This window comes from Aethalodelphis obliquidens, unplaced genomic scaffold, assembly GCF_003676395.1.
Source record: "Aethalodelphis obliquidens isolate GAN/ISIS:26980383/991018 unplaced genomic scaffold, ASM367639v1 scaffold5, whole genome shotgun sequence".
Taxonomy (NCBI): Eukaryota; Metazoa; Chordata; class Mammalia; order Artiodactyla; family Delphinidae; genus Aethalodelphis; species Aethalodelphis obliquidens.
The window spans coordinates 26,996,621-27,023,100 of NW_020837949.1; the positions used below are offsets into that span (position 1 = coordinate 26,996,621).

The 26,480-nt window shown below is 39.0% G+C and overlaps 1 protein-coding gene across 1 annotated transcript; it reads right to left on the minus strand.

Moving 5' to 3' along the window:
• Positions 1-672: 672 nt before the first annotated feature.
• ASB15 (ankyrin repeat and SOCS box containing 15) lies at positions 673-26,480 on the minus strand. The gene is made up of 10 exons (XM_027101309.1): positions 26,407-26,480; positions 21,050-21,158; positions 19,416-19,468; positions 19,210-19,341; positions 17,919-18,077; positions 11,200-11,445; positions 9,337-9,508; positions 7,190-7,760; positions 6,529-6,682; positions 673-845 (listed from the first exon to the last, which is right to left on the minus strand). Exons 2-10 carry the CDS (start codon positions 21,154-21,156, stop codon positions 673-675), a joined length of 1,767 nt encoding a protein of 588 aa, XP_026957110.1. The 5' UTR covers positions 21,157-21,158; positions 26,407-26,480.

The window sequence follows — 26,480 nt, forward strand, 5'->3', positions numbered from 1 at the left end:
GTATTACTAAAGAGTTGGCAGGAGATAAGCAATGCAGAAAGAAGCCAGAGACAAGGAGGCCAGAGAGGTGGGAAGAGAGCCAAGAGAGCAAAGTATCCGGAGAACTGTTTCCTGGAGGGAGCAGGCAATCAGTCAGTTGCTGCAGGAATCACTTGAAAGGACTGAAGGATGCTCATTGAAAGTAGCAACAAGCAAGTTGTTAAGGACCTTGGGAAGGGCCGTGGAAGGAGCAGAAGCCAGATTACAGTGAGTGAATCTGCGGACAGGAAAGAGCTCTTTTATGCCACGTGGCGATAAAAGAAAGGAGAGAATGGGGCAGCAACTGGCTGGAGATGTGGGTTTGAGAAAGTGGTTCTTTGTTTTATAAACATAGGAGAGACTTGCTCATGGATATTGTAGGGGTCATTTGAAAAGGAGAGTTTGAAGACTTACTGCAAGTGAAGACAATCAATAGAAATTCAAATGCAAAATATTGACTAGCTTTAAAAAATCACAATGTAAAAGGTCCTTAGAGATGTAAAATATGGTGCTCCCAAAAGAACCCAGGATCCAGTTATAAAATTGTCAATGGATTTAAATACACATAAGGATATAAAACGGTTCCAAGAAATCCTCTGAAGGAATCTCATTTAAACACATTTTTAAAATCACATTTAAAAATATTATTTTAAATTATGGCAATTTTAACCCTTGTCCATAGAGATCATACTCTTTAAATAATATATATCTTTGAATAGTTGGTGGCAGAGAGAGCTTCTCCATTAAGGCTGGCTGGCAGAGTCGCTGGAGTCCCATAAGTCTTCGAATTCTTAACCTACATAAATGCTTTAAGGAGCAGGGATTCTCTAAAGTGAATGGGAAAAACAAGCAAAAAATAGAAACAATATTAATGGATTAACCTGTAAGATACAGACTGTTTTAGAATAATATTAATAGTGTCATTCTAAAAAACAGGGATGCACACGTTAGCAACTGGTGACTTTAAGTAAAATTCAAATTGCAATTAAGCCTTCCAGACCATTCCTCTAGAATGTAAGCTCCATGAAGCAGACGTTTAGAGAGTCTGGCTCCTACAGGGTGTTCAACTACAATATGTTAAATGAATGAATGGACTTGATTAAACAAAGCAAAGGCTCACATCTCCTTCTATTTATTTTTTAGAATTGAGTATTTGAAAGATATATTTCTTTACTTCCGCTCTCTCCTACCAATCTTTCTGATGAATAGTTATCTGTGAAACATCTGACACAAATGTTTCCATATATCCATTATTCAATCTTAGGTTTGTTTCAGTGTCTGATACTTAAACATTTTATATTTTCCAAAAAAATCTACTAATGTTATTCAAATAGCTGATGTTAACCTTTATTTTCAACTCTTACTTTATCTCTTAGTACCTTTATCTATAGTATAATTACAGTACCGATATATTATCCCAGCAACATGAGCTAGTGAAAAGGCAGCATTGCACATGGACTTAGTTGTGGGCTCTGGACTCAGTCGGCTTGGATTAAAATCCTGGCTCTGCCACTTCGTATTTGTGTGATCTTGGACAAGTTATTTAACCTCTGTGGTCCCAGTATTCTCACCTGGGAAATGTGGATAACCCTACCTTACAGGGTTGTTTGAAGATCGAACAAATTAATTCATGTAAAGTATTAGAAAAGTGCTTGGTACATTGTAATCATTCAATAATGTGAATGATCACTCAATTCAGTAATCAAAGAGATCACATTTCTGTTCTATTTGAGATTATAAACATTCAAATTATCTCGAAAAAATTAAAACAGTGTTTTTGAAAAACCATTGAGGCAAAGTTATTGTTACCAAAATAGGCAGAATAAACCCATCGTTTTTAAAAAATTACCATTTTATTTTTTTCCCTTACAAAGCCTCTGCCTTACGTATACCTGGAGGAATCCTGACATCCAGTGGTTAACCATACTCATAGCAATCAACTGACTTAAGCTCTAGTTGCAATGATGTGTGACTGAAACAATAAAAAAACTTCCTGGTCTTATTCTTACTTGGATTGCTTTTCTGAAGTCATAAGAATTGGTCATTCTTTTGCAATACAGACACATGGACAATGAATTACCAATTAGAAGCAGAATCTGTTCTATGACAGGAAGCACAGTGGTGTTGGAGAAAGAGCCTGTGTTTTGACGTGAGACAGACCTAAGAGTTCAAATCCTTGCTTTATTATTTTCTGTCTATAACTTTGGGAAATGAATTTATCTAAGCCTTAGGGTTTTTTCCTTTACAATCTCCAAAATATTTTAACTCGTCTATTGTAAAATAAAATATAGATAAAGCCACTGCACAAACGTACAGTTTCTTAAGTTATTATAAGTCATTATCGGGTGAACATCTTTAATCATTTCTCAGGTCATGAACAGAAGAACTTCCCCAGCCATAACAGAATTCTCTCCACAATCCATCCCAAACTTCATTCCTTCCTCCCCTATAAGGAACTACTGTTCTGATTTTCATAGTAATCACTTCCTTTAGAGCTTCATCATCTCAGTGTGCTATCCCTACCCTATAGTATTGACAATATTTTTTTGAATTTGATGTGTTCTTTAAGGCTTTTTTAATCTGCAGAGTCTTCTCTCTATCCCCTTCCTCCTTTCAATTAATCTTTGAATATCCAAAATGCCGTATTTCCCACAGCCTGAATTTTGAGACTGCATTTTCATGGTGCACTTCTGTGTCCTACTGCCTTCTCTATTTCTTGCAGATTATTAGCTGGATCCAGAGGCTTGATCAGACTCAGGTTTGATCTCTTTGGCAAAACTATAGCTGGTGCCGTGTTCTTGCACCAAGAACCACATTACGGGGTATTAGCAGCTTACTGAGGGCTGCAAGATGGTGATATCTAATTATATCATTTCATCTTAATTTATTATTTGGAATACTTTTATAAAAGGATACGTTTGCTCATGTATTCTTTGGTTACTCATGGCACAAATCATACAGGTAAGGTGGAATAAATGCTTGCATCTTTTCCTTCATTAATTTTCAAGATGATGAATTGATTTTCTTATCCTTTGGAGCTGACCAATTTTTTAAATATTATATTTAAATATTTTAATTGGTTTCAATTCATTGAAATAATTATCCTTTTAAAGCTTAAATTGTCCCATATTTGGCCAGTGGGAGCCTCAAGCTGGCTCCTGAATTCTTTGGACGTGAGTCTGTGAGAGTTTATCTGGCATGACCAGATATACCTGACTCATCTTGCATATTTCCTTCCCCAAACCTGAAATCATCCATTTCTCCAAGAAACTCTGGTTTCTTTTTCCAGGAAATGCTATTTCAAAGCCACAGTCTGGGTGCTAGGGATATGCACTGCTACTGGGCTTGTCGTTATTTCTAAGACTCTTCTGTAGACGGACACACACACACGCTTTCAAGGTAAAATAGTTTATGAGTTCATACTAGTAGTACCAATTCAAATTCAGAACTACAGAATTTTTCTTTAAGCTCTTCCGTATTACATCTGTATTCCCTTTCTTCCACACTGGCAATGCTGGTTCTCAAGGATACAAAGAATAATAGAATTAGAATATCCTAGATACTGACTACATCTCTCATTCTCAGCATAACAATATCATGCTACCAACAAATATAATTTCTGAGCTCTGTTAAAAATGTCTTTGTGTGTGCTCTTTCCATTTTTCTCCCATTAAAAACAGTTGTGTCATATCTACATTATCTGACAGTATAACCATTGTATATCTTCTCCCTTTTAACTGGCGCTTAGTCTTGGTTTTCTGTTTAATGCTCGTTACTGGTCCTATGTCATTATCTCTTTAGTTATTTTGGTTTGTCTGAAGCTTATTTTTTAGGAGATTCTTGAGAACGTCATCAGAAGAGTAATATTGTTTAAGATAATCTGAATTTTCCCTTATAAGTCACTTGTTCTTTTTACCTACATGACCAAAGAGTAGAGTAATTTGTAATGTTCAGCTTCAAATCTTTTTTTATTACAGAAAGTTTTTCACAGTACACATTTTTGTATTTGTTCTGTTCCTTTGATTTGGTTTTCTTTTTCTTTAGCTGTCTTCAAAACTGTCCCTGTCTTTCAAAGCCTTTTATATATCCCTTTATTTCTACTTTATTTTTCAAATTTTCTTTAATTTCATCTTCTATTTCTCCTGTCATTATCTATTGCATTATTAGTTCTTGTTTTCATTCCAGTTCAGTCTTTATATTCGAAATTAATTTTTTGTTTTTCTTTCTAATTCCTTCCTCAGTACTGTTACCTCATTTCTGAATTTTTCTAATACTGACTTGTGTTGTTCTTTCATGTCTTGTGTCATTTTCCTTATGCTTTTTAGCTTGTTTTGAAACAGAGGGTTTCAATTTTAATCTGTTCTGAGGGCATGTTTTTCTGGTGTGCTTTTGTTGTCTGTGAGGATGTTATTCTGTTCCTCTTTCTATTTTTTCTTATAATAATTTTATTTATTTATTTATTTTTGCTGTACGCGGGCCTCTCACTGTTGTGGCCTCTCCCATTGCGGAGCACAGGCTCTGGATGTGCAGGCTCAGCGGCCATGGCTCATAGGCCCAGCCGCTCCGCAGCATGTGAGATCCTCCCGGACCGGGGCACGAACCCGTGTCCCCTGCATCGGCAGGCAGACTCTCAACCACTGCGCCACCAGGGAAGCCCTAGCCTTAGTTTTTTATTTATAAAAATTAGCAATGATAGCACTTAACTCTACAAGTTGTGGGGATTCATGACATCCTTTACATATACATTTCAGATACTTCATGTAACCTTACCATAATAAAAATAACATAAAATGCTAATAATTTAGTTTTTAAAATAGCTAAATTTATAAGTGTTTTTAATGCTGTAGGCTTTATGCTAAACACCTCACGTGCATCATCTCTTTAAATCCCCACAACAACCTTATGAGGTGAATACTATGCTAGCCCCATTTTGCAGTGGGCAAACCTTCTCATAAAAAGGATAAGTAACTTGCTCAAAGTTACACAACTAGTATGACTATCTTGGTCTTTTTACAGGAAATAAAAAATTCCCCTCCCCTCAATGAAACAAAAATGATGCAATAAATTATTGCTGTTTCCATGAAAATATCAGCCCTGAATGACATATGCACTATATGACCCAGCCATCCTAACCTAGGCAAGGCCAGAGTTCCATCCCATTCTAGGTCTATCTGACCCCAGAGGTCGATTTCTAAGCTCACGATACTATATGATTCATCAGATTCTCTAAGGTTCCTGTTTCAGTTGCCACAAAGTCTCTTGTACCGTCCAACTCATTCCAGTGGAAGCACCATGTGAGGAAAATCCAAGCTTCCCTCCAAATCTTCATTCAGTTGAACTATCACTCTTTCTGGCCCATCAAAGTCTCCATCCTTCCTCCAATTTACGTCTCTTGCTACCACAGTCAAAATGGTCCAAATTCAGATTATATACTTTAATGTATGAGACTCTGATGGAAACAAAGTGCTTAGATGAAAACCACTATATTGCCTGTTTCTTTTTATAGAACTTTATACCTAACAAATATGGTATGTGAATCAGCTCAACGTTTCAGTTTCATCTTCTTGCCTATAAAATATAATCTACTAAGTTGCATAAAATTTGGCAGATCCTACAGGCTAGGCTGTCACGGTTTTTCACATTTAAACTTGATTTAGGTGTATTAAGAGTGCCAGAATATTTAAATGTAATGCCAAGTTCTATGATGCTTCTTCAAGCTCTATAAAGTGATGTCCATGTAGGTTTTGAAAGTTCATTTTTCCAAACCCATATTTTGAAAGAGAAAACCTTTCCAGCTTATGATTTTTTTTCTAGTTTCTATTTGAATTTGGAGTAATTTTAGATGTACTTTAATTGAAACTTTTGCAATATGATTCACTTTTATGATTATAAGTAAACTTTAACCTAGAGAATACAAAATGGCCTGCTTGTCATACATACTTTTGATGGTAGGAATTTGTCAATCAAGACCCAGAAGAGAGCATATCAAAAAGGATAATTCCAATTCATTCCATTCATTCATTTACTCAATATTTATTGAGTATTTACTGCTTATTAGGCATTATGCTAAGCCTTGAGAATACAAAAATAAACAAAACAGATCCCTGCCCACATGGAGATTACAGTCTACATACTTTATGATATATAGCAGTTAACTTTTAAAAAGTGAGTTCTAGTCAGAATATAATATAGTAATAGGATTACTCATTATACAATTAAAGAGTTGGAAATTATCAAGGAAAGCAAAAAATTAGTATCTTCTATCAGAGGAAGTATTAAGGATGATTTGAAAAAACAGATAATTCTGAAAACAAAGTAGCTATGAAAAAGTATCAAAATGACATTAAGAAATATCCCCCATATGTATAACTGATTCACTTTGTTATAAAGCAGAAACTAACACACCATCGTAAAGCAATTATACCCCAATAAAGAGGTTAAAAAAAAAAAGAAATATCCCCTTTATACATTCTCCATAAAAAATTTTGTAGGAAAAACTTTTGCTTTTACCTAGTATTTGACGGATTTCTGGCCATTCTCTCTGTACTTCTAGTGCAGATTTCAGTTTAGCACACAGAGGGATATAATCCATGTAATCCATTAACACACGAATAACGCTGCCTACCAAGTGTTTCATCCAAGGAACTGTAATAAACTCACAGAACTGAGAGAAGTGATGAAATTTAACTTAGTAGTACTTTTAATACACTATATACAAAAACACTTAATTTTGTTCTGAAAAATTATTATCTGTCATATTACAGGAAGTGAAAGTTCCCTCCTTGTAATGAACAAAAAAAGAAAAATAAACGGTTTGCTTGTTTCTGTGAAACTAGGAGCCCTGAAGCACGCGTGGCTCTGATGTGATTGTATTCAGCACGATGTGGAAGAATCATGCTTCTTTCCATGCTTCTAGCCCCAACATTCCACCAAATAAGCATAAATTATTGATATATTTTCCCACATTCTTCAACATTCGGTTTCGAATTCAAGAAAAATACACTTTGTTTTTGGCCTAGTTTTATGCTTATTTCCCCATATCATTGCAAACAAAAACTCAAGAACAAGAAAAATATAAAAGTTGGAGTTGATTTTTCTTTTCTTCTAACATCCCTGATGAGCAAACGTTAGGATGATGACCCAATATGAAGAAGAGAAGGATGTAACTCACCGGGTTATCTTTTACGACACAAGACGTCCATCCCGGCAGTATCTCTTCCTCTATCTCTGACCATACAAACGAATTTCCAAAGATGTCCCCGTGCATGCAGTCAAAGCACATCTCCACTTGATAGCCGTTATTCAGCAACAGCCTGAGCATTACCTCGTCATTTAGGGCATACTGAATGGCACTGGGGAAATGAGTGTCATTCACATGCATGAAATAACAATTGACATTAGCTCCATGGGCGAGAAGCAGCCTGACAATTTCATGATTATTGGCCCTCACTGCCACAAGAAGACAGTTGAGGGGATCTAAGTTTGGGTCTGCACCTGCAGCCAGGAGGACTTCTGTGCAGTGGATATCATTATTGCAAACGGCAAAATAGAGAGCAGTCTTCCGTTCATCATCGTAGCTCTTGGAAATGTGGTCAGCAAGCAGGGTATTGACATCAAAGCCATTTTCAATAAGCAGTTCTAGGCACTGTGCATTTTGTCCATCTGCTGCTGAGTGAATTGGCGTTAGCCCACTTTTCTGGATGGCATGTTTGGATGTTACTGGAATAAGATATTTCAGTGCACTAAAAGAAATCAAATATCCACACGGCATGAAGAAAATCAAGAAATTAAATAAACCAGTTTCCTCACTAGACAAGTGAATGCAATTCACTTAGTTTCCTGTATTTTCTCTAGATAACCTTACACAAAAACATTTAATATTTGTCCATTGACTTACTCCTTTTCAGTTTAGTGTAATTTAGTTTAGTTTTGATTTAGCTTCCCAGGCTAAATATTCCTGGGGAAAATACTGGATCTTATATATTTGGTCCTAGAATTGTAATTATTCAGGAACCCTCCCCATCTTTCAGTTCTTCTCTGAACAGCATAATATCTATAATCAACCAATGCTATGTAACGAAAAAAATATAATAGGAAAGTAAGTCCATTTGATGCTATAGAAGAATGCTTCACACTCTTGACCATTATAACATGGAGTCACAGGAAGTTAGAGATGGAAGTAACCCTGAGCATCACTGAGTTCAACCCCTTTAATACCAGCAGAGCCATATGAAGTCTTGAGAAGTGAAATGACTTGTCCAAGGTCACATAGATGTAGGGCAATGACTACAATTTAGGCCTCTTGAATTCTCGTTTGTTACTCCCCTTTCACTGCTTCCTGAGCAATGTATGCTTGAATATTGGCCATGTACATCCTGTCTGCTTACTTGAAATTGAATTATTGGCAACAAGAAGAGTCTTTGTTGTTCCATCAACCTTACATCTGTTCAACCGAGACAACTAACCACAGCTTATGTTTCAAAGAACCTGTGACAAATAGCTGTGAATTTCACACTTGACTGATGAACTAGAGAGGTATGAGAGCCACAGGCAAGGATAAGTTGATCTCTTGTGCCTAATTCAGAGCGACCATACGTGAATTTATGAACTTTGACAACGTGTCACTTAGTGTCAATTACGTGTCATTGGCTACTTAACCAATGTCACCACTGAAATTGTGATAAAGCCTAATGATTTCAAAATTTTTGAACTTATGAAATATACTTAATTACCTAAAACCATCCTTTCATGGTGGGTAGTTTAATATAATGATTATAGATTTCTATTGATATGTTGGTTGTGGCACATTTTTGTGATTTAAAAGTATATCTGGCCTTTTTATTTTGGGGAATAAAGAAACCTAAATTTATAATGAAACTTTTCTATTCAAGAATAAATTTGACATTATATTATAATATCTGTTGGTGTTGATAAAGATTAGAGTAACACAAATTTTAACCCTTGGCCAAGGGCAAAATTTTTAGAAACCTGTAGCCATCTGTTAAACGTATTAAAAAAACCAAAAAGGCACATTTGGGCGGCTTGTGCAGAATTCTCACTTATAACTTACCTTCTTCTAAAAGAAAATATCTTTTCATTTTTAAAAGTAGTATAAATTCAATGTGGAAATTTTTTAAAGTAAAAGAATACAAAAAGAATGGGAAAAATCAAACAAATATATAGATATACAAAACTTGTGAACATTTTGCCTTTTTCTTTTTGGATTTTGGGAGGTGTATAGATAGATTTGGGATTATACCATATATACAAGCTTGTGTTTTTCCACTTGAAATGATCATGCTATGATTTATTACTCACAGATAATGTCCCTCGTAGGCAGCTCGGTGTATAGGAAGATGCCCTGCTTTGTTAGGTATGTTTCCACTTCCTCCATATTCCAGCAGGAGGGAGATGCAGTCAGGATTGCCCCCTCCTGCTGCCTCAAACAACACTGATGCCCCATCATCCGCCAAAGCAAACACATCCCCTCCTGGCAGTATAAAACATGCGGCATAGTGATAGCTGGACAGACTGTCAAGATAATCTTAAAAATAGCCTGTGGTTTTCCTTTCTGGTTAGGACTTAAAAGTATAGAATTAAGAACACCTGTGTTCTCAGTCTTTTCAATAAACAATCATGCAGCGTGTTTCATTCTATTAGAAAATCTTTCTGTCATAAGAACATCTGAGAACTCAAGTCAATTTCCACGATAAACAAAGTCTCCCCCAAAAAGGTACAGTTAGACTTTTAAAGGCAGCAGTTAACACTCGATTTAAAAAAATATTTATCAACTGTCTTCTGTGTGCAAACACCATGTGTGACCCAGCAGAAGATGCTAAGATAAATAAATCTGACTCTCTTAAGTGGCTCTGAGGGGAAATGAGACAAAATATCATCAAAGAACACAAACTGTATAATATTCAAGTGACATCAGGACCAGAAGGCTTGATGTAGGGGAAAGTGGTCTGTTTGCATTGTGGTTTTGTTGCTGACTGTGAGAGTTTGGGGCAAGCTATTTACTTCTATGAACTTCCAACTCCTCATCTGTAAACTAGAGTAATACAGCTTATTTCATAGGGCTGATTTGATAATTAAATGAAGTTGCATTTGGGGGGTGCCTCAAAAATGTTAGTCTTTTCCCCACAGAGGATAATGTTGTCCTAGCCTTTATTTACAGATGAGGAAACTGAGACCCAGGTGCTTAAGTAACTAGGCAAGAGTCAGACAACAGGTAGGTGGCAGAAACCAGTTTAAGAAGTCGGAATCTTAATTCCCGTTTCCGTTGTTGCATAAAGCACTTGGAGGTTTCAAAGGAGGACAACATCACACTCTGTTGGGAAGAATTAGTCTTCAGGGAGGAGGTGTCTCAAGACACTAACTTTGAATTGTGTTGGAGGGTATTCCAGATGAGGGCGAGGACCTGACCCAAACCCAGAAAGAATGAATGCAAGGTATGTTTGGGAATATTGCTAGGCTATTTAACTGGAGTGCAGGATACATATTAGGAGTAGTGAGAGATAAACCCGGAAAAACAATTCAGGATGGTGCAGTGGGGACCTGAGCATGATTCAGTGGGCAGTGGGGAGCCACTGAGGATTCTCTGAATCGTTTATTCTACTGTAGCTGACCTTTAGGGAGAGGAGCTGAGTTGTAGTATACAGTATGGATTCGCAGATGGAGAGACTGGAAACCAGGAAAGTGGTTAGGAACCAATTACACTGGTCCAGGGAAGATGGGAGGATGCAGACGAGAGGGTCTGCCAAGGAGAGAACTGGTGAGAGAGAGGGTTGCTGTAGCACACAACAACTGACCATATTTGAAACAGAAGGTGATGGGGGAATCAGAGATACATCTAAGCTCTCAGTCTTGGCTGAGAGAAATTATTAAAAGTGTGAAAGAAGAGGAATTCAATTTAGGAGAAGATGAGTGTGAGACCTTGGTGAGCCATCTATGTGAAAACTGGGAGCAGTCAGGGCCAGGCACGCAGATTTGTAAGTCCCCGTGCATAGGGTTCAAGTGAGTTGCGCAGTAAGGGTCTATTGAGGGGGCTATCGAGGGATGGGACAAAAGCTTGATGCCCAGATACGTTCAGGAGAGGAAGAGGAGCCAGTGAGAAGTGGAGAAAAGGAGATCCAAGAGGCAGGAGAAAAGTCAGCAACATGCAATTCCTTTTCTACGTACCTTTGTGGATCAGGTGTTCCAACACATCACAGTGACCGTACTCGGCCGCAACACCTAACGGGGTGACTCCAAATCCGTCTCTTAGGTGGACATTGCCTCTGTGGTTTAGTAGTAGAGCTATTATATCTTTGTGGCCTTGTTTGGCTGCTTCGTGCATTGCTGACCATTGCTTGACACAGGGCTGGTCAAGGCTGGTGTGGTGTTTAAGCAGGGCAGACACCATGTCATAGGAGCCCATTTTCACAGCTTGAAGATGATTTTAGAAAGAATAGTCAATGGTGGGCATATAACATGAATACCTTACATGGCATTAAACTAATGACCGGGTTTAATATCAAAAGAGATATTAGTGATTTCTTTTCTTGTATTTTTCACACCCCTTCTATTTCTCATACCAAATTCCTATTGTGAAGTGTTAACGTGCAAGATGATACTGCCTTTTCTTTAAGACAGACCTGAGGATGGGTAAGAGTTTCATGGAAAACAGGATGCCTATCACTAAGGAAGCTGTGTGTACTCTTTCGAAACTTCTGTTGCTTCATCAACAAAACGAAAATAACATCAACTTTTGTATAAGTTAAATAATGTATGTATGTAAAATGCTTAGTATATACTAGGAGCTCAATAAATGATAACCATTATTATTACTATAATTTCATCACTTCTAGGATCATGGAGCCACATGTGTAAATAATGTTTATCAAATTTTTCTCCCTCTAGAATGAGTTTTTTCCCCCACCAAATCCAGCAGTAAATATTAAATAAACTTCTCTTTCCCATACTCTTATGAGAGGTTAGCAATAGGAATGTTTAGAATCCAGATAGGTCAGTTGTTCTTTTCTATAGGTGAAGTAAGTGACAGCTAATGTACTACGTTTTCCAACGTTCACTAAATCGGATGTCTCTCTCCCTCTCTGTTTTTTTCTAATAGCTGAAATTACACTGTTAAAAGTTTTTCCCCCCTTCGGATTGTTAATGATTGTCCCAGTTTAGATATAAATACTTCTCAAAGAGGTAATGCATTTTCCTCTTATCAGTCAAGTAAAATCTTAGTAAGAAACAGAGCAGGACGAGTGCCACTCTCTAACACTCATTCATTCGTTCATTCATCCTTTCATGCAGTTAATACGCACTGGCTATATGAAAGGCACTGAGTTAGGCACTGTGGACAACAGGAAAAAGACAGACGTAGTTCTCCCTCGTGGAATTTACAGCCTGGGGAAGAAACCTACACTGTCTTCTGTTTGAAGAGAGACTCAGAGTCTGGGCCTTTGCTGGGAAAGGCAGGAGGACATGTAGGGCCACATAGAACATTCCGGGCAGCTAGGAGGCAGAATCCAGAAAGGCTCTGAGGCCAAGGCAAGGGAAAGGGCTCCAAAAGGCATAAAAGGAAGATGAAGACAAACTTGGCCTATTTCATTTGGAGGCAGGCAAGCCATCAGGCAGTGAGATTTCAGTTTTTCTTCTGCTTAATGTCTGAAGCAGAGTCTGCTGACAAATGCCTTTCTCTGAATCACCCACCTGCCACTGGCAGCTCTAATTACAGTGAATTACCTCATCCTGGCTGGTGCTCTTGCAAACATCAATAAGTTAAACAAACTAAGAGATAATGTGTCCTCATTTATCTTCTTGCTCCTATTCCGTTTTTTCTACTTAGAAAAAATGTGTTAAAATAATGAACCTCTTCCCTCATGATCTGTTTTCCTTTTGTCTGACTCAGGGAACATGTTGATTAGAGATATTAGTCTTTTGTCAAGAAAATAACAGCATATATAAGCCATATTCAACTTAAAATAATTAAAACTTTGCTTGCAGTTTGGAACTAAGTTTTGGAACTAAGAATACATTTTATTTCTCATAGAAATAATAATCAAAATCATGGGGAACCCCTCCCAAGCTAACCCATGAAGACATTCTTAACAAATAATTGGCTAAAATAATGAACACTAACAAGGTACAGAACTTGTGTAATGTAGCTAAGCAAAATACAAATTAAATAATATATGAAGTAAAAAATATATTTCACATATATGTATCTTTATATGCTTAGAGGAAACAAGCCTCAGTTGAAGTTAGGGAATTAGAGAATTTTGCATTGGTTACGGGCAGTATTGAACACTTTATACTCTGCTGGCACTTTTCTTTTTTAAAAAAAATTTCGGGGCTTCCCTGGTGGCGCAGTGGTTGAGAGTCCGCCTGCTGATGCAGGGGACACGGGTTCGTGCCCCGGTCCGGGAAGATCCCACATGCCGCGGAGCGGCTGGGCCCGTGAGCCATGGCCGCTGAGCCTGCGCATCCGGAGCCTGTGCTCCGCAGCGGGAGAGGCCACAACAGTGAGAGGCCCGCGTACCGCAAAAAAAAAAAAAAAAAAAAAAAATTCTGTCATTTTCTTTCTGGATATATGTGTTTTGCTCATATAATTTACTTAATCTCGGCAGTGAGTTATCTTCTGACTCATATGACATACCAATAGAGAAGAGATTTTTTTTTGCAGTATCTTGACAAGGATTTGAAGATTGAAAGAGGAGATGAAGTAGAGAGGATATGTATTGATCTGTGAGAAAGAAAATGTCTGAAGTAAAATTAACTGAATTGTAAATGGCAAAATGTTCTCGGAAAATGGAGGGCAGTGGAACTGAGATGTTGTGCCAGACAGTTCCCTCGGCTTCCTCTGTACCCTGGGACCCACCGGCCAGGATAATCTTGCGGCTATCCTACTGGAGAAAGGCTACACCAGGTTCAGAGGGATGGGTAGAGAGGGGGTCCGGGGGCAAAAAACATTTAATAACTGTCAGATCATCACAAATGAGATATCTACACTCAGCAAGTAACTGTATAACATGACTGTAATACATCTAAGTACCATAAGTAAGGGCCAGGTGGCTGATGGGGGAAAAAGGGCCCTGAAGGGACCAAAAGTGATTTTTTTTTTCCATCTAAGGAGTATTCCATAAATAAAGACAAAGATAATGGTGACAGGTTAAGACAAATAAAAATGGCATTGCGCATCAAAATTTTTTTTTTAAAAGAGCACTTTTTTCTCTTATCTCTCCTTTATATGTTAATGGGCTGTGAGTAGCCAAAAGTAGCCGCAAAATTCAAGAAAAAACTGAGAAAGTGCCATGGATGATCCATTTTCCTATGAACTTAAAAAGACTTGACATAGATCCCACAACGAATGTCCTGAAGAAGGTAACCCAAGGAGAGTCCCTATTCTCCAGAAATGTGGATGATAGGGACGTAAGTGAACACCTCCATAATATTTCCTTCATGAGACTTTGGTTTTACCTTTGATGTTACCAGTGGTTTTTAAAAATATTATTTCCAAATGTTAATTCTGTTTTGACTCTGATAACTCAACGATCAAGTCCCTTTCCCATACTTTAGTTATTGCTAGAGTAGAGAGATCAACAATGGAGACTTTGAAATGCATATAAATACTTAATGCTCTGTTGTGGGCAGTAAAGAAAAATTTAAATGAAGCCCAAAGAAAACAAATGAGTGATAATCATGACTTAGTTGTCCCTTAAGAACATGAGTGGATTGAGAATAGCATGTAGAGAATAATTGTATATTTGCAAAGTGAGATAGTATACAAACTCTGGAAAAGTGTATCTTTTTTGCAGAAATCAAAGACTGTAGAAACACCAACAAATACGTGCAAATACTCCATGGTATATGCCTTTACAAAAATAATAGATCACACTAATAGTGGTGAAACAACCAGAGGTGATATTCCATTTATTATCTGTCCCTGCTTGGGAAAACAGTTCTGTTCATTTATGAAAAGCACCATGTTACTGTGACATAAAGGCTGGTAACATGTATGCAGAGAAAAATCATCTCTTCCTCAGTACTTGTGTTTCCCCTTTTCCTTGAGCAAGAGAAGCTCCCAAGTTTTAGCTGTTCACAGTCTATCCAGGTAGAGACTAAATATCCCGGCTTCCCTGGCACCTAAGTGTGGCTATGTGACAAAATCTGAACAACATGGTATGAACAGAAGTGCTGTGTACAATGTCTAGGTCATCTTCTTAGAGGCCAACATGCTTTCCCAAGGCTGCCTCTTTCCTCCCCCCTGCTGGCTGGAAAAGGTAACATCTGAAAGTCTTGTGTAAAGGAGGCATATCCACCCTGCCAGCCCTAGGCCACTCACTTCTGAAATGTTGTGTGAGAGAGGAATGAACTTCTTACTTTTGAAGTCATTGCTGTTAGTTTGTGTTGTGTGTCTGTGTTTGTTTGTTTTGTTATGGAAGCTTTACCTCTACCCTAACTGTAATAATAAGTTTGTCCAACTTAATCTGAATTGGGGAAGGCTGAAAGCTCTGACACGGGGCAAGAGTAAGTAAGGAATCAGATCAGAATACGCCCACGCTGTGGTGACACTGTTCATGTAACACTTTTGTCCAGGGGCGAAGGCTTGCCTAGATTTTCCCTCCCCTGTCTGCCGACGATCCCCTTTACATCCCCCCGAGTCACAACTCAAGAGCAACTTTCTCTTTGGAAGCTTCACAGATTCACTGCTTTCTTATTTCCCCAATTTACGTTGAATATACACCTTTGTTATAGCATGTATTAATACTATTAATAATTAATTAATACACTAATACTCTATTTCAATCATATCTAGGGTCTCCTGCTAGATTGTTTGAGAGGAAGACGATCATAACATTCATCTTTCTATCCATGCTGTCCAGCACCTGCTGGCTTACTGGGACTTTTCAGTAAACGTTGGTTGCACTGATGTTGTTGAGTTAATGTTGTCAAATGTAAATACTTTACTGATGTTCAACTTGTCTAAGTTTTCCGTTACTGATATTCGGGTTGTTACTGATATTCAGGTTGTTTTAAAAATTTTAGTGATTTTTAGGGCTTCCCTGGTGGCACAGTGGTTGAGAGTCCGCCTGCCGATGCAGGGGACATGGGTTCGTGCCCCGGTCCGGGAAGATCCCACATGCCGCGGAGCGGCTGGGCCCGTGAGCCATGGCCGCTGAGCCTGCGCATCCGGAGCCTGTGCTCCGCAACGGGAGAGGCCACAACAGTGAGAGGCCCGCGTACCGCAAAAAAATAAATAAATAAAAATTTTAGTGATTTTTAGTGTGGACAGGAGCTGTGGTATTGTTTTCTCGCTTTACCCACAGCTCGTGATGCTGTATTTGCTTCCTCTGTGACTTCTGGTGCATAATCTCAAGGCTTCTCCCTCTCTTCCTGCCACGCCTACACTATTTCATAACGTCTCTCTTCTCCTGAGCATCTACCATGTGGCAAGAGTTTTACATATTTATATTTTTCTCTAATTTTTTATAACAATTCTGCATGGTGGTGTTGTATTTCCATTTTATACTGGAGGAAACTGCGGTCCATGACTACAATCTCACAGCTAGAATTAACATTTACATAACAATACTGTATTGTATATTGGAAAGTTGCTAAGAGAGTAGATCTTAAAAGTTCTTGGGGTTTCCCTGGTGGCACAGTGGTTAAGAATTCACCTGTCAACGCTGGGGACACGGGTTCGAGCCCTGGTCCTGGAAGATCCCACATGTCACGGAGCAACTAAGCCCGTGCACCACAACTACTGAGCCTGTGCTCTAGAGCTTGCAAGCCACAACTTCTGAGCCCGAGCACCACATCTACTGAAGCCCACGCGCCTACAGCCTGTGCTCCACAGCAAGAGAAGCCACCGCAATGAGAAGCCCGCGTACCGCAACGAAGAGCAGCCCCCGCTCGCTGCAACTAGAGAAAGCCCGTGAGCAGCGACGAAGACCCAACGCAGCCAAAAATAAAATAAATAAAATAAATAAATTAAAAAAGGAAAAGTTCTCAACACAAGAAAAAACAATGTGTAACTATGTGAAGTGAAGTATGTTAACTAAGCTTTTGTAGTAATCATTTCGTGATATAGACATATATCAAATCATGTTGTATACCTTAAACTAATACCATGTTATATGTCAATTATATCTCAATAAAATGGGGGGCAAAATAAATCCAAGGATCTCAGGTGCCAAAGCCGAAACTCTTACTCCACATCTATGTCCCTAAGAGAAGGAAACTCTTACTCCACACCTATGTCCCTAAGAGAAGGAAAGGTTATCTTTAGTCATTTGTAGTTAATCTCATCTCTCTCTACTTCTACAAACAGACCTGCTAATTCTTATCTGTCAGCAAGCAGCAGGATACACAAGCCTGAGAAGAAGCTGGTAGATAATCGACACCTTCAGGCTTACAAGCATTCTTGTGTCGTGTCACAGTGGCAACCCCCTAGTGGTGCCCAGGGCTGCACCTGTGTGCTCAGAATCTGCTGGATCTCCTGCCTTTCAGTTCTTCTTCCTTGTCCTGCTGTGGACCTGACGCCTCTCTTTGGAATTCCCTTTCTGCTTCTTTATTCAGGCTACAGATCACACATGCAGCCTTCCTTATAGCTGGACCCCAGTTAGAGAATATTCCTTTAGAATTGGCACTCCTGGCCTCATAAAACTCCTCATTCGGATCCCTCCTGATTAATTGTTGCTGAAAGAGCTTTCACATTTGACCTCTTTGTGGGATAGAAAAACAAAATCATAGGACAGGTGAGATGGGGGTTAGGGGAAGACCTCAGGGAATGGAAGGAGATGAGGTCACACAACTTTAGCCAATCAATACACAGTGGTTTCCAATAAATACTTATTAAATATTATTTATCTCAAATTATAAAAGTTCTAGAAAGAAAGGTCATTTACCAAGCAGAAGGGGTGTCTCTCCTTTGTCATTTTTGGTGTTTGGGCACACTCCTTTCTCTAGTAAAGTTCTTACATTTTCCACCAGACCAGCTTTGACTGCCAAAGTCAAGGGTGTTTCTCCATCAGAGGTCTTGAACTCCCAGAGCGTCTTATAGGATGCTGAGATATGAAAGCATTGTGTAAAGTTAAAAATCTTTACTTAAAGGATATCATATAGATCAGAATGATGCAATATTATCTACAGTAGATTGAACAAAGTCAACTGATGAAAAAGGGGAGACTAAAAGGAGATATGATTAAAGTCTAGCAAATGACAGTGAGTAGAAGTAGATGAGCGCGGTCTTGCTAATCAAGTTGACATCTAGCAAACCAACATCTATGTCTCAAGGTGCCTTTTTAAAAAAATGATAAAGGGTTGGGAATTCTCATTTCTGAATAAATTGTAAAACAAATCCCCAATCCTTTGTATTATTATTTAAACTGCATCTGAAATTGCTTTTTATCAAATGAAGTCTGTGAATGTGGGAATGAGAAGTATTTGAATAAATGTATCCAGTCAGAATATGTCAGAAAAGAAATACCATGCTTAACATCATCTATTTCTGTCTGACTCTCTGTCTACCTGTCTAATTATCTGTTTTTAACATTTTTTTAGCTGGCTGGCTAGCTGGCTAGCTAGTTATCCAGTAGCTATCATTATCTCCTACAGCAGAATCAGGGAGCAACATTGAAGGTCGAAAAGTAGAACACTTTCAAATTGTTTTATAAGATGCTGAGATGTGAAAAATGCTATGTTAGAACATCAGAATTATTATTAATATTTGACCCTAGGTAGGCTTACCGCAATAATTATTAATGTTTGCGTTATGAAAAAATTAATGTAATATAAGGATAGATATTGTAAGTACTACTTGTTGTACTAAATAATACTCTTTTGGATACCACTAACTCAAGAGACAATTCAAGACGAAAATTTAAAACTGACTTCTAAAAGCAAAAAGCTTTATTTTAAATAAATTAATTCATGCTGCAGACAAACTTTTAAGTGATAATCACCAACATCTTCCCACCAACCTGTGCCATACATTTAGGAGGATGCAAAGGGTGAGCCCTGAACCCCACAAAATGTACTGATCTTTGTACTCAGTTTAAAGCATGAGTACTGCCTTTTCCAAACTGCAAATCATCTTTTATTCTAGTTTTTCTTTTTGCTTGTTATGTTCATTGGGATTACTCCATAACATCTACATTATGGCTTCAGTCTGGTCAAGGGGATTTTATGTTCTCTTACCATCCAGGACAACCTCAAGTATTTGTCGAATGGGTTGAACAACAGCTTCATGCAATGGAAACCATCCTTTTTCATCAGCCTCCTCCAATGCATATTTATATTTCACATACTCCTGGAGCTCAAGAATGTGACCTAAAATAAACACATGGGCTGATAACAAATCTCTTGGCCAAGTAGAATCTACTGTAGGTGATACACCCACTTACCTTGCTTTATGGCTTCCACCAGCTTTCTCTTTTGATCACTTAGTGGTACAAATCTACAGAGAAAGAAAAACAAGCCATATTTGTATTCATGGTATACTTCAAGGAACCAAAACATTTATTTAGTTTTTGCACATACTTTTAATAATCAAGATCTAAAAGAAATGCACACAACTGATTTTATCTACTTTAAAAACATAAATGTCTAAAAGTCAGATACAGAGTGTATTTATGATACATTGGACCTAAGAACACTAGTGACGATGGAGAAACAGAAGATTATAACATCGTCTCTGAAATTAGTTGTAGGCAATGAAAAAGGGGTAAACAACTGGAGTCAGAGTCAGAAGAGCTGGGTTCAGGTTTTGTGGTTTTGTGATCCTGGGGAGGCCAGTAACCTCTCTGGGTGGTGGTTCCTACATTGGTAGAATGAGGGGATTAAATAGGAACGTCTCTAAGGCTTCTCCCAACTTTAAAAACACTATGCTCAATAAAGGTTTGTTGCTTTGAACTTAATAATTGCTAATTAATCATTGCTCACTTGGGAGTGTATGCTCTACGCTGCATGTTAGAGTCTTTAAGCAACTGATCCACAAGTGAAAAATAGGCTGAGCATTTACCGAACAAACTCCCAATCACTGGCCCAGCAGGTCATTGTCAGCCCTCAAGGAACTTCTCTGGTGTGAGTGTTTATTCAGAGGCAACAAGGTATTTCATAAGAAATTGATTTAATTCTATTAAAGCAGAAGCATCCACTGGTATTTTAGGACTGTGAATGCCTTCCTGGGAACTCTGAAGTTTTAAAATCTGTTGCAGATGAGGGAAAAATGAACGAGACCAGAAATTTAAATGTAATATGTCCATGTTTTAAAAGCTCAAAAGCAATAATTTTATAGCACTAAACCTTTTCAAAAGCACTTCAGAATTTCAGAATACAGGATTCTAAATACTATAATAGAATGTAAAGGTAAACTAAAGTTTGTTTTTGTCAAAAGTATAATGTATGCTAGTCAAGACAAAAATTTACTTTGGCAGTTTTAGACTCTATAACTCTTGCCAACACAAAGCACCAATTTTATGTGAAATTTGTTAACTGCTGTCACTTGAATAGTAGATAATTAAATAGGCTCTGGTTTATATATTACTTTGTCATATATAATGAAATCGTTCAACTCTTTTCCCATTCGTTAAACTTACAGGCTAGGTGAGTTAGCATTATTCTTCGTATTTTAAAGGTGCAACATTTCTTATAAAGGGTGCCTGAGTCAGTAGCAGAACAGATTCTGTATACTTAGCTATACGTTAGTCGTATAAACAGTGCTTGCAAATTGGTTCACATTATTTATTGTCCTGTTTGATTCCACAGGAATTTAGGAAATAGGCAATCATAAACAACCAAATTCAACTGGGAATTTCCCATCTATGTAATCTCCATATTCCACAGGAGATGGGGATGTGTAGAAGATCAAATAGCTAAACCTGTGCACAGGAGCTCCTGTACGGTATTTAATTCCTCGTCGGAAAAGAAAGGGAAGCATTTTCCTGGAGGAGGGCTCAGGAAATGTCATTCATTTCATTTTACAACAAAATGAAGGCCATGAAAAAGTTTGGGTGAGGATAGTCGATTTGAATGTTACCTTTCAGGATAAAACACAGTCTTGCTGGCTTCAATGGATTCTTGAATACTGAGCTGAACATCATAACTTGTAAGATGATCTTCATCGGGGTCATCATTAGCGTCCATGACTGAATATAATTTTGAAAGAGGCAAATTCTTATTATCAGCAAATGCCACAGAACCGCATATAGAGTTTACCTGAAAGACGCAAAATGAAAATGCATTCACTTTTCCTCATTTAACAAACACAATGCAGTTAATACTTTAATCCATATTGTATATATAACACCCATTCTAACTTTTGAAACCTTAAGTACCTGCCCTTTGGGTGTCTACATTTTCTAATTTTTGACTTTCTTTTGAGTAATGACTATAGTTGGGCTTACAAGAATTACTTTTTCCACACTTCTGACTTATGCTAATTTGGCCCATGTTTTTTCTCAAGACATTGTTCTACACAGCACATTAGAAGTTCAAAACTCTGAGAAGACAGACAGGGTTAGGAATAAAGAACAGTGAGCCTTTCACATTCTTTACTTTTTCTTTATTCTCTGTCTGTTGTGTGTGGTTTTTTTGTTTGCTTTTTTTGTGGTACGCAAGCCTCTCACTGCTGTGTCCTCTCCCGTTGCGGAGCACAGGCTCCAGACGCGCAGGCTCAGCGGCCATGGCTCACGGGGCCAGCCGCTCTGCGGCATGTGGGATCCTCCCGGCCTGGGGCACGAACCCGTGCCCCCTGCATCGGCAGGCGGACTCCCAACCACTGCGCCACCAGGGAAGCCATGTGTGTGTGGGGTTTTTTTTTTGCTGATTTAGTCCTTTCTTCACACCCATGGTTTGAGTTGGCTGCCTTGAATTGCAGTTATTTCTGTATTTGTGTTCAACTCCTTCTACCAAAATCTACGTTCTTTGAGGTGAAGAGCTCTACCTCACTTATCTCTGCATCGCCTGCAACTCTAAAAGGTGCCTGGCATGGGGAAGCTTCCCAATGAACATCTGTTGAATTACAGTTGGAGAGAACAGGATGTCACAAATGTAGTAACTTAGCCCTGCCCTCAGGAAATTTGATAGAGCCAGTGGAGAAGACACGAAGGAAACTTCAAATAGAAGGAACTGAGAACTTTTAAGCACTGTTCTTCTTGAGAAAAGACTGTCTAGTCTCACAATGAAGTGAACAGCTTTCAGAAGTCCAGAACTTTAAAATAAAACAGGAGAGGGCTTCCCTGGTGGCGCAGTGGTTGAGAGTCCGCCTGCCGATGCAGGGCACATGGGTTCGTGCCCCGGTCTGGGAAGATCCCACATGCCGCGGAGCGGCTGCGCTCGTGAGCCATGGCCGCTGAGCCTGCGCGTCCGGAGCCTGTGCTCCGCGACGGGAGAGGCCACAACAGTGAGAGGCCCGCGTACCGCAAAAAATAATAATAATAAACATAAAATAAAACAGGAGAGCGTTAACCTGACAAAAACAGCCTTAGGCACTTGGAGGACTTCTTTACTGACCAGTTTAGATGGGTTTGATAGACCACATGGCTCTCTGGGCACTCTAGGAAATCCACCTTTATGGACTTGTGCTACATGCATTCCTGGCCATGGAAAGATCCTTTCTCACACCTTGACAGAAGCGCATCCTTAATGCAGTTAGGGAGGCTGGAACTGCTAATATAAGGACGGGTGTGGTAAGGACCAGCTTTATTAAGTGAGGCTTAATTGTGGGAACTGTTAAACAATAAGCAGGGTTAAAATGGACTCCTGCTTTTGAAGAAAAGAGTCGAAAACAGGCTTCTGGACTGACTTACGTCATTTATTGATGGCTAGTTCAGTTCTCCCTAATCCACTTGTTTCAACCAAACCAGAGCCACCATGAACGGTTGTGCAGGATGTGCACTATACAAGTGTTCCTGGTTGACGAAATCCAGCCAAATCTCCCCTACTCGAGTTGTACACGCTGGCAGGGTGCTTCCCCGAGGAAGCAGCATCTTTTCTTCATCTGCACCAAAGTGCTTATAGCTTGTGGGATTCCTGAACTCAGCTGAAAATTTTTTAACACCAGAAAGTTAAACAAAAAGAGGCCGGATTATTTAGTGTTTTGGATAATAAATGAGGAGAGATAGACATGACACCTTTTACCATCCAGTCTTCCAATCTTTTCCCAAAGTGGAAGGGCCTCAGGATTTGGTTACTCTCCTTCAGAAAGAAAGCCATGGTATCTCAGCAACCTCAAAGGTCTGACACGTACCCGAGGGACCTTATTCACCAAATAGACTCAAGTGGTATTTAAAAAAATCTATTGTTTCTCTGTTCATTGTCTACCTTCTCCGAGAACGTGACCCAATAAGAGCAGAGAATTAGTCTACTTTCAGAGCCAAGAGAAGTACCGTCTTAAGGTATGTGGACTATAAATGGGTGTTGAATGAATGAATGAGCTAATAAGTGAACCTAACATAATCTAGGTTCTGCTTTATTCTTAGAGTTGACCATTTTCCTCAAGTGCGGAATCTTCTAACTAAATGAATCTGATGCCCACCCTGTATCTGGCTTCATTTTTCTCCCATCTGTGCTTCTACATCTGATTCCCCTTCATTCACAAGGCCCTCCCAGCTGTTCCAACTCATGGTCCCCATGGCCTCAAGCCCGGCTCCAGCCATTCCTCCTTTGGAAGGAAGCCCTTGCTGAAATTCTTCAGCTCCTCTCTGGACCTCTTCATCCATGAATATCTCCTCTTATATAGTATTTTTCCAACATCTGGATTTACACTCATTTTGTATTAGCTTTGCAAGTTCTTCACATTTTCATGTTTTGTATTCTCACTTGGACTATTAGTTTTCTGAGGGGAAAAAAAACAACACCTTACTTTCTTTGTCCTTTATGTCTTTTCTCTCTAATTCCACCTCCTAATCAACTATAGGAAAGTGCCATTCTCAGTGGCCACTGGGAAAAAGTTGTTGACTCATTACTGGCAGACAAGTCCTGAGTCCCTTCTGGCAGCATGATTAGACGATGAAGTTAGCAGTGTGGCATCACCCGTCGCCTGTCTCACTAATGTCACTGTGGAGATGAGGAGATTGCATGGCTCTGGGATTAGTAATGGGATCCAGAGACTTTCGCCTATTTAAATCACCAGCTTAACTCTAAACCTGTTTGAAATTTGGGCTTCCAGTGTGTGAGACACCACAGGCTCCTTAGAGAACTGAGTTGCTCTGTGGAAAGTTGTTTTTTTTTTTTTTTTATGTCCTTTTAACTACCATCCAGAAGGATGTTATCTAAGACTCTTAAATATTTTGTATCCCTAACAACAGCAGGATCTAAATGGTGAGGAAAGTCTTGCTACTACATGGAACATCTCCCATCTAAAATAAACTGTCTCCAACATTTTCCTGAACGCTTGGGATGAACTGAAGACCTGTGTGCAGGTACTCTAAGGTGTCAGACAGACAATCAAGGGAGCATCATTGGAACAGAACCAGAGACGTCAAGATGCAATGAGAAGAGCAAAAGGAGATATATCTGTCTACTGCCAGCCTTTATTTAAAATTATTTAAATAAAGCACCAACCAGGAGTCTGAGGAAAGGCCAAATAATATTTTGACATCCTTTAAGACCTATTCACAAAAACCCCACTTCTCAGTCTAGATAATTAATTGACCTTTTCTAGATAATCATTTGTCAGTCTTTTTCTGGATAAGCCCATTAGTGAGATTTATTTATTCTCCATAAGTAGCTGATTTACAAAATAATTGGGACTATCATTGGAAAGTTAGCCTTTTCAGTTCACGCACTGGTTAACCTTGTTTAGAGTCAGGAACACGTTTGATGAAAGCAATGGATTCTCTCTCTGGAGGGATGCATGCCCACTCAAAATTCTGCATAAAATTTCAGGGAATTCATGGATCCTCTGAAGCCCTTTCATGTACCCCAGGAAAAGAACCACTAAATAAAGGATTTCCAAATGCTAAATGTATTATTCAGATATCAAGAATTTTTAGCTTACTGTCAGATGGGCTGAGTAAGATCCTAGAGTAAGATAGTGGGAAAAGGATTTGGTTATCCTGTAAGTTTTAGAATAACTTTGGTAATAATAAAAATGGTGATTATGATAATAGCCGTAAGTTATTGAGTGTTTGCTTTGTTTCAAGCACTTTGCGTACACTGCCTTGCTTTAAATCCTCCGATTCTACTTCGTAGGTATTAGAGATTTATTGTACATAAGTGGAAACTTAGGCTTCAAGAGGTTGAGAGACCCACCCAATGTCACAGAACTGCTAAGTAGGGTCTGGATAGAGTACGGTAACTTCGTTTTTAATGTCTTTCCAAAGCTGCAGGAAAACAACCCACAGTCTGTTGTACTTAAAAGAAAACATTCTGATCTTGCTCTTAACAGTCAGCTCTTGATGACAATAACTTCCAAAAATAAAAAATAGCTTCCAGGGACACATCAATCTTTATCGTCAGCTCTGTGCAATAGAGATTTGTGTTGCTTACGGTGGTCTGAGGTATCGTAAACTTGCTTTTATTCTATACTTTTTGTCCTGGAATCTAAACATTACTGCCTAAAAAATTGGATCAACATTCCAGTTTGTGCCTGACTGAAGTGGCCAAGGGGTTGGGACGATGTTGCAGGTATGATGCAGGGGTGAACATGGGTATATGATGCCTCCCGGCGCTGAATTCTCTAAACTCTCCTCAATCCACAATCCGGCTGCCACAATACTGTTGATGAGTTTGTGAGGCCCCTCAGACCTTCCCTTGAAACCTGTGAGCTCCTAAAGCGTGGGACCAAGGTCCTCCTTCCCCCTGGACCGGGCCCAGCATAACTTTGTTTCCCGTGAATTGCTTGGTTGGCTTGCTTCCAATTACATCCAAGTCTGCTAACATCACTCACTCACATGCTCTGTCTTAGGCATAAAAAATTGAAACCGTCTCTGTGGGTTCTAAACAGGGCTGGTCTTAAGAGTTCCCGGAGTGGACAGATGCTTCCATGTTGCAAGGAAGGACTTTGTGTTCATAAATATCACCCTACCTCAGCACCTGTCACATCGGTGTAATTCTGTTACATCAGTGAGAGAGTCTGTCCCTTGGGGCTTATTGTTCCATCTTCCAGTGTCCCTTTTAAAATGCCAGTAACACCACACTGGCCCCCCATGGAGGACCAGGATCTCTTGGAATATTTGCTGAGGGTGACATGGGGTGGGGAAGACGGTAAAGGGTCTAAGACTGAATCTAGTGGAAGGTGACAGGAGGGGATAAGAAAAGGGCAATACAGTAAAATTTGGTGTTCTTTATACAGGGCCAGCCCCAAAATAAACACTCTGAGGTTCTGAAAGAGGTGCAGGTTCTGCTGTGTGGAACTGGGGACGCTGATATTCTGAGGAAATTTTCTTTTACGTTGAAAGTGCAATGGTTCTGGAGCAAGGAACTTATCTATTAGAGGTCCCAGAGGGAATCATAAGGATTTGTCC